The sequence below is a fragment of the Zootoca vivipara genome, chromosome 3 (assembly GCF_965207765.1).
Source record: "Zootoca vivipara chromosome 3, rZooViv2.hap1.1, whole genome shotgun sequence".
Lineage (NCBI taxonomy): Eukaryota > Metazoa > Chordata > Lepidosauria > Squamata > Lacertidae > Zootoca > Zootoca vivipara.
Genome location: NC_142586.1, coordinates 13,825,039 through 13,837,489, shown reverse-complemented (window position 1 = coordinate 13,837,489; position 12,451 = coordinate 13,825,039). Strand labels below are relative to the sequence as shown.

Here is a 12,451-nt window from a genome sequence, read left to right as displayed (position 1 = left end):
CTTAGTTTTACTGTTTTTTATTCTCACTTGGCATTAATGTCATTCAGATCAAAGGAAGAACTGTGGTGAGCCCTTTTGGAGTGTTTTTGTTCTACTGAAGTTAAAGCCTACCAAGTCCAGGGAATCACCTGCTTGACTCTTTAACACAAGGATGAAGAACCTTTGGTCCTCAAGAGGTTGCTGGACTCTCATCATCCTTGACCATTGACCATGCTGGCTGGGGCTGATGAGAGCTTTAACCAGACAACATCTGGAGAACCATAGACTTTCCACATCTAACATTATTCAGCAGTAAGGGAGGTATACCTTGCTCTTTCCTGTGCATTAATTTGAATGTGGAACTTGGCATTGTCTTTCACAAGATCAGACAACCATTGTTTGGTTGACAAGTAAAGGGAAATAATTTTAATGGATAAGCTTCCTTTAGCCCCTGAGTATAGACAACAGCTCTTGGATATTTGCTTTATTTTTTTACACATTTTACACTACCATTCATATTTAAGATAGGGTGCCGGTATACAGCACAAAATACAGTGGTACCTCTACTTACGAATAACTACTTACGAATGTTTCTACTTACGAACGGAGCTCCGTCCGCCATCTTGGATGCGGTTTAGATAGGATGTTTTCTACTTACGAATTTTTAGATAGGGTTGCTTCGACTTACGAATTTTTTCTCCCAATGCATTCCTATGGGATTTGACTTACATTTTTTTTCGACTTACGAATGTGCGTTCGGAACGCATTAAATTTGTAAGTAGAGGTACCACTGTAAATATAAAAGAACAATAAAATGACAGATTTTTCTCATTTTAAATTAGTAAAATCTGTTAATGCCTAGGTAAAGAAAAATAATAGCAATGATAGTCCCAGGTGAACCTCCTTATTTTATTTGTGTATTTCAACAATTTATATATTTCTTAATTAGTTGTCTCTAAGACATGTACATCAAACTCCACAAATACACTAGAGGTAAAAAAAAGATGCTGACTAAATATCAGGAAGAACTTTGTGACAGTAGGAGCCATTCAACAAAGGAACGGAAACCCTCAGACGGTAGTGTGCTCTCCAGTGGATATTTTTGAGCAGAAGTTGGATGGCTATCTGTCATGAATGCTTTGGTTGAAACACCTGCATTCCAGAGTGTTGGACTAGATGATTCTTTCAACTCTACAGCTCTATGATTCTATGTTTTTACAATTCTACAATTAACATGCTTGCTGAAATAAAAAAAGAAGTCTTCAGTAGGTACTGGAAGTGCGAAAGGGAAGAGGCTGAATGTCTGAATGTCTGCATCTAAGCCGTGGGTTGCCACTAGGAGTGACTCCCCCAAAGACCTTGACGATTGGGCAGGGATGTAAAGGCAGCTATTCCCTAACTCTGGTGCCACTGCCGAAAAAGTCCACTCCCTTGTATATTTTTATACCTTGGATAGAAGAGCTACATATGATTTTAAAGCATATGATTTTAAAGAATGGATATGTAATGGATATTGGCTGAGTGAAGAGATATAAATCAGGCATCCCCAAACTTCGGCCCTCCAGATGTTTTGGACTACAATCCCCATCATCCCTGACCACTGGTCCTGTTAGCTAGGGATCATGGGAGTTGTAGGCCAAAACATCTGGAGGGCCGCAGTTTGGGGATGCCTGATATAAATGGTCCCACACTGTGTTGCTGGTTCTGTCAGGTCTTCATCTCTGGAGACATCAAAATACAGTCAAGTCTGTATGTTTTCAGTGTCTTTGTTTCCCTGTCACATAGGAGAATGACTCAGGAACACTGGATACCGTTGGAGCAGTTGTTGTTGACCAAGAAGGAAATGTTGCTGCTGCAGTGTCCAGTGGAGGCTTAGCCCTGAAGCACCCTGGACGAGTTGGTCAGGTAGGTCTTAGTAGGGCTTACATGTTGAGTTGCATTTTACCCTAATTGTTCCCAACTTGCTGTGAAAGAGAGAACTGGCTGGGTGACGTTCTTTACAACTTGGGGAAACTAGTATTTATGAGAAAGCTGTGTTTTCCATGATAAATCATTGTAAGTGGGAATCAGCCAAAAGCTTGATATAATAAGCAGAGTCATAATTTTGGGAATGGGTCTAGGGTACATAAAATACTGCTGATTGAGATGTTCCACATCCCACTGCTGTCTGAAGTATGGTTGGTAGCTACATGGGACAGGGCTTTCTTGACCATAGCACCCAGAGTTCCTCTTCTGGAAAGTATCCTGACAGCAGGTCTTGCAGAACACACAGTTAAGATGGCCCCTGGCCTCTTCAGCATCATCTTTTGTAATTGGAGTAAGTTAGGGCCCCACCTGCCCAGGCCAGCTGGAAATAGGCCAGCAAAGCAGGGAGCAGGACTTGCCCAGAAGGAAGCCAGAGAGACCAGCAGCAACGGTACCAATTTGTGTATTTTTTTAAAAAAAGCAAAACCACCTTAAACACATTATTGGTAATAGTATTCCAGAGCTCCCAATCTTCCACATGTTAGGTAGTTGCTTTATCTAACTAGATGTCCAGACTAGGAGCACAGAGAAGTGAAGGCAGCTGGGTGATGGTGGTGGAAGCTTCACACTGCTCCTTCAGCTACTTCACAGGCTTTTATCCCAGGAATGACCATGTGCCAAGAGTTCTTACACCTTGCTTAGCCTCTTGATATGTGGCATTAGATTGATTTCTTGATTGCAGACATTATCTTGGACTGGAAGACCTTTTATTGATATGTAACTACAGGTCATAAACTTTTGGCATGATCAGAGTGCCTCTAGGCAAATGGACACATGCGCCCTAGAACATGCCATTTCATCGTCCAAGGAATGTTCTTTTCCTTTGATCTGATTGTTTTGCTTAAAGGCAAAGTCCTATTTATTTGAGAGCACCATTAGCAGTTACTTTCTTCCCCTCTTTGGCACTTGCAGAGCCCACTTTTGTTCGAAATCATTTGCCTTTCTCATTCATACAGTTTAGAATTCATTACATTTAAAATAGTAATAGTACAAAGTAGGTCGAAACCTTCATAAAAATACTTGAGTGTATTCACAAAATTTTCCGATTCTCATTTTGCAAAATCATATCTGACTTATTGCAGAGTGTGACACCTGAAACCACATTTAAGTGCGTCTAGATAATCAGTACCATTTTTAGAGTTCCTGGAGCTGTCCAGCAACCAACTGCTTGAGCATCTTACTCAAAAAGGGTGTTTGTGATCGCCCTATAATTCTCACATTTTTCAAGGTTTGGAGGGACTTCCTTTAGGCGTGGTCTGTTAACTGCTTATTTCAGGGTGCTAGGGATCACCCTCTTTCTCTCCCAAGATATTTATCACTCCCTGAATCCAGTGTTTGAAATTCCCATTGTTCTAGGCGCATTTGCGACAGGGAATTTCATTAGCGTGAGCAGTTTCTGAGCTCTGAGCACAGTACTGCACCTAAGATTTCATATTAAAGCTGCAGAGTGCAAGGAAAGAGGACCTTTTTCTGCCTCCCCACTTCCAGCTACTCTCTGAAGACTGAAGAAGAGGCCCTCTTTTAAAAATTAGGGGGGTGGGCAGAACATGTGAAAAATGAACACAATATTTTAGCTGCAGTTCATTCATTTTCAGCTTTATATTCTTGTTATAAAAAAGCATGCCTAGACATTCCGTTGTTTCGCCCATAACCTAGGTTTAAGGTGCCATTTAGCTCCTAGCTTTCGTATCTCAGTTTGTAACACTGCCTGGATCCAGCTAGTTAACCCCCCTCTGCTAGCTGCATGAGGAGGGAAGGGCCAGCTAAGCGTTCTGGATACCTCCCTGATTGAAGTGCCAAACTAGTGGCATCCATGTCAAGTTGAATGCAAAGTATTTAGTGAACTTGTTGCAGCGTGCCCTTGAGGGTACTTTCACATTTCTATGTAGGCCAAGCTGGAGAAACCCCCAGACCTCCTGGAAAAAGCACCACAAGATGGCATGCTGAAGATGCAGTGATGACAGGGAAGTATGGTTTATACCAGGGGTAGGCAACCTAAGGCCTGGGGGCCGAATGTGGCCCAATCGCCTTCTCAATCCGGCCCACGGACGGTCCGGGAAGCAGCGTGTTTTTACCTGAGTAGAATGTGTCCTTTTATTTAAAATGCATCTCTGCGTTATCTGTGGGGCATAGGAATTCGTTCATATATTTTTTCAAAATATAGTCCGAACCACCACATGGTCTGAGGGACAGTAAACTGGCCCATGGCTGAAAAAGGTTGCTGACCCCTGGTTTATACACTGTCTTCACCACTGTTACCATGTAGGCTTGATAATGAGCTCTCATCTGTATTCTATGGGCCTAACATAGAATGTCCACCACTTGCTTGTATTGGATTGAGATCATTATGTCCAAAATGGGCTGTCAAATTGAATCACATGGATGAAAGACCTGATTATACAATTCTTACCAAGATAGAGGTATATGGCACCGTTTGCAGATGAACCAAGGAACATTATTTAGATTCTTTACCAAAAGGTTTTACTTGGTGTAAAGGGGCAAATAGTTCTCTCTCTTTTGTAAATCCTCCTTCTTCTTCTGTCAGGCAGCTCTTTACGGATGTGGGTGCTGGGCTGAAAACTTGGGAATTCAGAACCCTTACTCTACAGCTGTGAGTACCTCAGGTATTTGCTGTTCTTACAAATATTTCACTGGAACTTATTTTCCTTCTATATACTGTTATTTGAAGTGTATTCTCATGGATGAACCTATATGAAGTACTGGAATAGATTCTACTGTTATCATTATCTTATTCAGATTGACATTAATGGGAAGATGATGCTGTTACCATAATCATAAATGTGCAGATTAACTTTGATATGCAGATACATGCAAAATGCAGCAAAAATCATGCTTGCTCCAGATTAAAGAATAAATAGTTGTGAAACATTTATCTGTGCATTTAACTATGCCAAACTAAATGATGGTTTAGTATTGCATGAGAAAGCCTTCGACTTTTGTGCACCCCCTTCCCTTCTTTTCCAGTGCAGCCATGAGAAGGAGATTAGAAGCTTAAATTTTCTGTATACTGCTAATGTCTGAACCCCAAATTAGTTAGTCTTGATTTAGTTGTAATTTTAAACCATAGTTTGAAGTTGGACATTATCAAGTATGAGTACCAGTACCTCATATTTTACACGCACAAAAAGAGGGGGAAGGCACTGGATATACTTATGGTTGCTAACAAACACATTTCAAAATTTGGAGGTGCTGCAATGGAAAATTAACTTTGGCTTTATCTTCCTTAAACTGCTGTTGAGAAGAAACTTGTTCCAAGGTGCCACATGGAATTTATATTTTTTATGTAAACATTAATACTTATTTGAAGAAAGGGGTGCCTAGTGAACGCTTGTCATATCTCAATGGGAATTCTATTCCATAGAACAGGGGCAGCCACACTAAAAACCCTGCTCCGAGTTACTGCAGAGTGGGCTTCTGAGATCTTCTGAGATCTTTGGAATTTGCAGGAGAAAGTGCCCCTTAAGTTGCAGCAGTCTGCTTTGCATATGAGGGATAATGCAGTCTATATTGTTGGGAATCCTGAACAAGGCTAGTCATAGATTCTCATTTAAAATGTAGTTGTAGTAGTTTTCGGGGGGTGGGGTGGGGATGCAAATTGTGCCTTCTTTCCACTGCTGTAGTATTACTGTAGTAACACCATCTCATACTCCAAATATCTCGCCTCTCTCTCTCTTGCTTCCTTTTCTTCACTCCTTACTGTCATATTGTAGAGTTTAAACTTGTCAAGACAGTGACCTGTCTTTCCCCCCTACTTCTCTATGTTGCATATATAATAATGATCAGTATAACCTTTCTGTTAGCTTCTGACAATCAAGTAAAATAACAATTGATTTATCTAAATCATGCTACCAGAGTTTCTTCCTACCTACCAGAGTTTTTAAGCAGCATGCTAGTTCCTAATTGCATTATTCCAAAAATTATCTTTCAACGATGTTGAAGTCTCTTCAAAATTGGTTTGCATCTACAGTATTATATATAAAGAGAGAGTGGGAGAGAGTTTTATCAAGAATTGTTCCTTGAAAACAGCAGGGATAATAGGGAGATACTATAGTATGTACACATGTGTGGTTTTATTTATTTATTATTTACTATTTATCATTGTGACTTAAAATGCTACGCTGAGAAACTCTTTTCAAAAATACTTACTGCATGGCAAGTTTTGATATACTAATGAGTGCCACCTCTGGAGTAGTATACAATGCTGATTTTTTTAAAAGTGTTTTATAGCAGATAACAATTTTAATGTCTTTGTGTGTTCTGTTTTTGTTTAGATTCCAGAGCTGTTTTGCTATTGCGGCAAGAGTATCTAACAATAGCTCACAAGCTATTAACATGCTGCCTGACTTTCTCCCTCATAGCCTTTTGCATATGGCTTGCAGAAAGAGGGCCTGGGTTTTCATTTCTCCCTCCGTTCAATAGGAGTTGCTTTCATGTTTGAAAATTGAAAACGCGTGTGTTTCAGTGTGGTGTATGAATGTGGGTGCCCTCTGACACACCTGCTTCTAATTTCCTGACTTGAAAGGAAAGCCCATCAAAAGAAGCAGAAAGCAGTTTCTGTGACATGCTGCTCTGAAACCCTTTTGCTTTACAGAAGTTCTTTGCTATGCCATCTTTATTCCATTGCTAGATGACTCTGAGTTGCAGGGCTGGAATAATAAGTAATGTTTTACTTTATCCTATGTTGAGGTTTTTTTAAGGCTCTTGTTGTGGTTGCTTTAAAGTGCAGAAATCTGCTTAGGGGGAGAGCATGGTGTAGGTGCTGGGCTTTGTGACAAGCTCAAACGAGAAACAATACATATGGTAGTAAATGGTCATGTAAACTGATAAAGCGAGTTACACTGTTAACAGTTAAACTTTGCAATTTTTTTCCAGTGTTTCATTGTAAAATACCTGAAATGCTGCCAGAACTGAATGGTGTGTCCTCTATAAATGATTTCCTGGCTTAATAATGGCAAAGCAAAAGATGTTAGATACATTTTGAGGACTACTGTAATGCACACTGTGCCTGTAAATGCTTCCTCCAACTTTGGAAGCAACTCATTATAATGAGTAAATGAGAACCAAACTCCACGTTATGCAGGAGATCCACAACTGGATCTCCCAACGTTTTCTTTCCTTGGGTTGAAACCGCACGGGGCTGCCAGTTTGACTAAAGTGGTGGCTGGGGGAGGAGGTGCTGAAGGCACACACAAACATGCACACTCACTCACTTAGCTGCTGCTCGCCCCATGAGGGAAATACGCTCTACCTTGTGTGTGTGTGTGTGTGTGTGTGTGTGTACGCAAAATAGCTGTTTAAAACATCTTAATGCAGAATAAAATGATCAAATAACAATAAAAAGTGACAAGAACAAACAAAGTTTAAAACAGCATAAAATAGTCAGATAATACAGCAGATAAAGCAGTCAAACCAGCAACAGCTAAAATAATAAAATAAAAACAGTAATGTGGCGCAGCCAATAAATCCAACAAATTAAATAACACACAATTGTAGCATAAAATGCTCTGCATTCAGGGGACGACTCAAGTAAATAAAGTTCAGAGGCAGATAGTAGAAGAGGTGGCATTGCCCTGATCTAAGGCTGTGTGTCATGGGCTTCCCAATCATACTTTGCTGGTGCAGCATAGATTATATACTGAAATAATAATAATTTAATTTTATATCCCTATCAAAGGAGCCTAGTGCAGTGAACAACAAGCAAATACAGTCGTACCTTGGAAGTCAAACAGAATCCCTTCCGGAAGTCCGTTCGACTTCCAAAATGTTCGACTTCCAAAGTGCGGCTTCTGATTGGCTGTAGGAAGCTCCTGCAGCCAATTGGAAGCCCTGCCGGACGTTTGGCTTCCGAAGGAACATTTTAAAACTGGAACACACACTTCTGGGTTTGTGCCGTTCGGGAGCTGGAACATTCGACTCCCAAGGCGTTCGGGAGCCAAGGTACGACTGTAAAACCATTAAAAATCATTAAAATTCCAGTACAGATCCAGACTGAGAAAGGTGTCACCTTAAATGGCTTGCTAGAAGAGGAAGGTCTTCAGTAGGTGCTGAAAAGACAACAAATGGTGCCTGTCTAAAATTGAAAAGGGAGGAATTTCCAAAGGGTAGTTGCCATGATATTAAATGCCTGATTCTTACATGGTGTGAAATGGATTTCCTGATAATATGGGATCTGTAGAAGACCCTCCCTTGCCTGCAGAGTGCAGTGACCAACTGGATTCATAAGGGGTGAGACAATCCTTCAGGTATTGACATTGCACATAGTGCACAAAAACACCTCACAGTTGCAGTGCAGAGAAATAAAATCCAAGCAAAACGTTCCACATTACTTGGAGGTAGGATGTTCAGATGAAAACAGGCATGGCAACTGCATGACATGATTCACCGCTGAAATTCCCTCTTCTACGCAACCATTAAAGATGCAGCAGCCCTGTCCTCTTTATCATATGGCCATCCTTTTTGAAGGCAATGTAACTTTCAGCACAATCCTAAACATTTTTAAAAAAGAAAATCCCATTATGGTATGTGTGTCTAGGATTGCAGCCTTTGCCAAACAGTCATGACATTGGTAAGATGACAGGCCAAATCCTGAATTCACAGGTTTTGCTGAAAGGATTGAAATGAGAGGAAATATATGGTGTAAACCAACCCAGAGCACTTGAAATCTAGAGGGGAGGGGGAGGAAAGAAAGCCAGGCAAAAACAAACTGTTTTGAACAACCTGAATACATCTCATTCAGGTACCATTCCAAAAGCATCTGATCACTTTCAAATCTGGGTAATTTCTGGTGGTTTCTTATCCTTTATGGTCATATCTGGAAGGACTTCCAGAGTCTTTCTCTGGAATTGTGCAAGTCCTTCACATTGAATCCATTTTAATGGCTAGAAGTAAGTTGGAACAGTGAAATTTTGGCTGAATTTATGGGGATTAAACAATCTTGGTGTGTGTTCTCCTTTTAGGCTGGTATATTATGAGCCAAATTAACTTAAAGGCGTGTTTCTTTTCTCTCTCTTTTGTCCCTTGCCAAATAAAAATATTTTCCTAACATATTAGTGCAGTACTGTGTTGAAAATAGACAATCCAGTTCTGCAGACGCTTTGGGATACTGGTGGCGGCTCACACAACTGAATTATTCTCCATGCAGAAATGATGTCTGGGAAGTCTAGACTAGAACCCTAGTTTTATGTGTGGAGAGAGTTCAGTTACGTGAGCACTTGGAGTCTGAAGTGTTATAGTTCAGACACAGGTTTGGTGCAACCTGAGAGCGAGGCCAGTATTTAGAGACCCTCCCATGTTGCACGTGTGGTAGAAATAAGCCGTCATCCAAGGTTTATTTTCGTTTTCAAAGCATAGAAGTTAGTCATAGCTCAGGTAGAGCGTTTACAAGGGAGGAAGCCACAATACGTGTGTTTTCTGTGGCACACAGTTTTTCTTTATCAGCCATACATTTATGGATAGAATGCCCAAAAATGATCAGCATGAAAGAGCTTTCTGCTCGTCTGCCATCGGCTGGTAAAGTCAGAGGGTGTGTCTTTGCTGCCCAACTGTGTTCTGGAATTCCTTGAAGTCTGCCAACAAACTTGGCGGTGAAAAGGACTGGGTGTATTACAACTGGCAAACTCTTACTGCTGAATCCATGGTTTGTGGCTGACTAAATTTCTGGGATCCTGTCTGTTCCATTCAGTTTGAGAAACAGGTTCACCTTTACTCTGTCTGAGCCCATTGTTGCACAGTTATCCCCACAAGCACTGAGCATGTTAGTCAACAGACATCTGAAGGCAGCCCTGTTTAGGGATGTTTTTAATATTTAATGCTGTATTGTTTTAATATTCGATTGGGAGCCGCCCAGAGTGGCTGGGGATACTCAGCCAGATGGGCGGGGTACAAATAATAAGTTGTTGTTGTTATCAGCATTCATGCTGAAAAATATCCGCCACCTTGAATGAAGCCTCTGTCCTGAGAATGGCATTGGGAATAAAGTTAATGAGGAGCATCTGTGGTCTTAAAAATCACAGAAATCATAACTAAATATATTGAAAGGACAAAGCAAAGGTGCTTGCTGGTGTGTTTGAGTGAGACAGCATTCTGGAAAATGTTCTGCTCTACTTTCATTAAAGTACAGACCTAGGAAAAGTACAGACCTAGGGTGTAGCTTTTTAACCCTTTAAAACGGGAATAGGTGGGTTTTCCAATTATTGGCTTTCCTGGCATCTGGTTGAGGCGAGTGAGGAGAGAAATGTTGCCTTAAACTTAGTTATACTGGCTCTTAACTAGTCTCTCTAATCAATCTGTGAAAATTCTGACATCAAAAGGATTTCTGTATTTTAAAAACTGATATAGCCTTAACTGATACACAACTATGTGCTTCCTTGAGTGTCTGTATAAATTGGACTTGACAGTTAATCTATAAAAAAAAGTCTTAGTTTGATATTAGGGGAGGCATGGATGAGAGAAGGATTATCAAACACTTTGTACTTTGGCACTTGAGGCCTAAATAAGTAGGCATTTTCTTGAAAGTAAGCCTGTTGGGTTGTACTTGACACAGCAGCCTTCACTGTGCTGTGGAATCCTAAATCATTGTGAAATACGAGGTAATAAAGAATAAAACTGATGCCTTCACTTTTTAAATGTTTTCTTTTCCTTTGCATTATTTTGCTGCTTGGTTCATATGTCTTAACTTTCCGAAATCTTTCATGGGATTTGCACAGAGACAATATTGCAATGATTCCCCCCCCAAAAAAATGTGTTTAAGTGCTTTCCTCAATTGTACAGATATAGGTTAACTATGTTTGTTAATGTTTTGTGTAGGTTGTGGGGAGCACCTTGTACGGACCTTATTGGCTAGAGAATGTTCGTGTGCTTTGCAAAATGAAGATGCTCATCAGGCTCTACTAGAAACTATGCAAAACAAGTTTATTAGTAAGTACAAGATTTGTTAGCAGATCTCTGATGTGGCTAAGAGCTGGTGTCTGTCTACTTCTCTTCTGATCCTCCCCAAAGTGACACTTGTTCTACTTCACAAACTTCCTAGTGTTGCTTCAAGAGGGTATTCTTAGAATGTCCCCATGCTCGCTTAAACACTATGAAGCCAATGTTTCATAGTGCTGGTTATTGGCATTAATGGAGGTCACCTTCTGTGTTAGATGGAGACAGGTGTTGCTTCACATCTGCAGAGCAAGCAGTTTCACTTAAACCTTTCACTGTGCACAGGCAGTTTTTAGTAAATGTTTTATAGAGCAAGTGAGGTAAGTCTTGCCAGTGGTGTAGCCATGTTGTTCTGTTGTTGCTGCAAAAAACAATGAGGCTTGTGACACCGGGAAGAGTAACACATTGATTAGAGCTTTAGCTTTTGCGGACTAATGCCTGTTCAATGCAATGCAGTCTAGTCTATTGGGATGAGGTGGGGGGGGGGAGGTTGAACTTCAGAGTTCCAGAACACTCTATTGTTTTTGCTTAAGCCTGTTGCAGCAGAAATGGTTTTGGTATGTTAGGGGGTCTTGTAACACGAGCCGATAGCTATAGTATGTATAACACATAGATGAAATAATTCAGAGTATAGAAGAGAGATATAAATAGGCAATATTGAGGAACATCTTGGTGGCTTTTGTGTTTCCTACTGTTTTTACTTCAATACCTTTTCTTCTGTGCTATCCTTTTGATTCTTTGATCCCACCTGCTTTGTTGTGTGGATGTTTGAAAATGAAAATGTGTAGATGGTTGAATGTGTAAGAGGTTCGTAACGAAATCCTAAGCCCTTAATAGAAATAGAATTTTACCCAAAAGTTGTAAAGGATTATGTTGAAGGGATGTGTGCATGTGTTGAAAATATGGATTAAGAATGTTTCTATGAAACCATTTCAACCAACTTCTCGTTGACTTGAACTATTATGACTACTACTACAGTACTACTATTTTCAATTTGGGATAGCTTGCTAAATATGGGCAACTTTTTCTGTTGAAAGTTTGCCATTCATTTTTAGGCAGGAAAAGCCCTTTCAAGAATTGACAGAATGAGGATTAGTGAGTAGATTTCTTGTCACAGTAGCAGTGTTTGAATTAGAATGATCTTGTTTTGGCTCGGCTCTCATTATTCCTGGAAATACGTGTTGAATTTATGATTAAAAGGACATTAATGCTCTTGCTTTATGTGAGGACTCCTAAAAAAGAAAACTGCCTTCTTTGCAAAATCTAAGATAGTCCTAACCTCTATTTTATCTTCTGTCACATTAGTCACCAAAACAAACAATGGAAAAGTGAATGGCTCTTTAACTTGATTAAGACCTTGATGTAATTTTAACAACATCCTGAATAGTTTCCCTCCCCAGTAACTACTTCACAAAACACTGCTGTATTTTTATAAGAATGTTTATGAAAGGGATGTTTAGAGCCTTTTAAAGTACAACACATGCCTTTCTGTGCTGATAACCTT

General features: G+C 40.1%; 1 protein-coding gene across 4 annotated transcripts in view; it reads left to right on the top strand.

Moving 5' to 3' along the window:
- The window catches only part of TASP1 (taspase 1), a 57,323-nt gene that overhangs the window by 25,453 nt on the left and 19,419 nt on the right, over positions 1–12,451 (top strand). For all 4 annotated transcript variants that reach the window (XM_035110063.3, XM_060272424.2, XM_035110065.3 and 1 more), the window contains 3 exons: positions 1,765–1,884; positions 4,550–4,628; positions 10,831–10,941. In XM_035110063.3, coding sequence (XP_034965954.1) covers positions 1,765–1,884; positions 4,550–4,628; positions 10,831–10,941 — 310 coding nt within the window. The remainder of the gene's footprint in view (positions 1–1,764; positions 1,885–4,549; positions 4,629–10,830; positions 10,942–12,451) is intronic.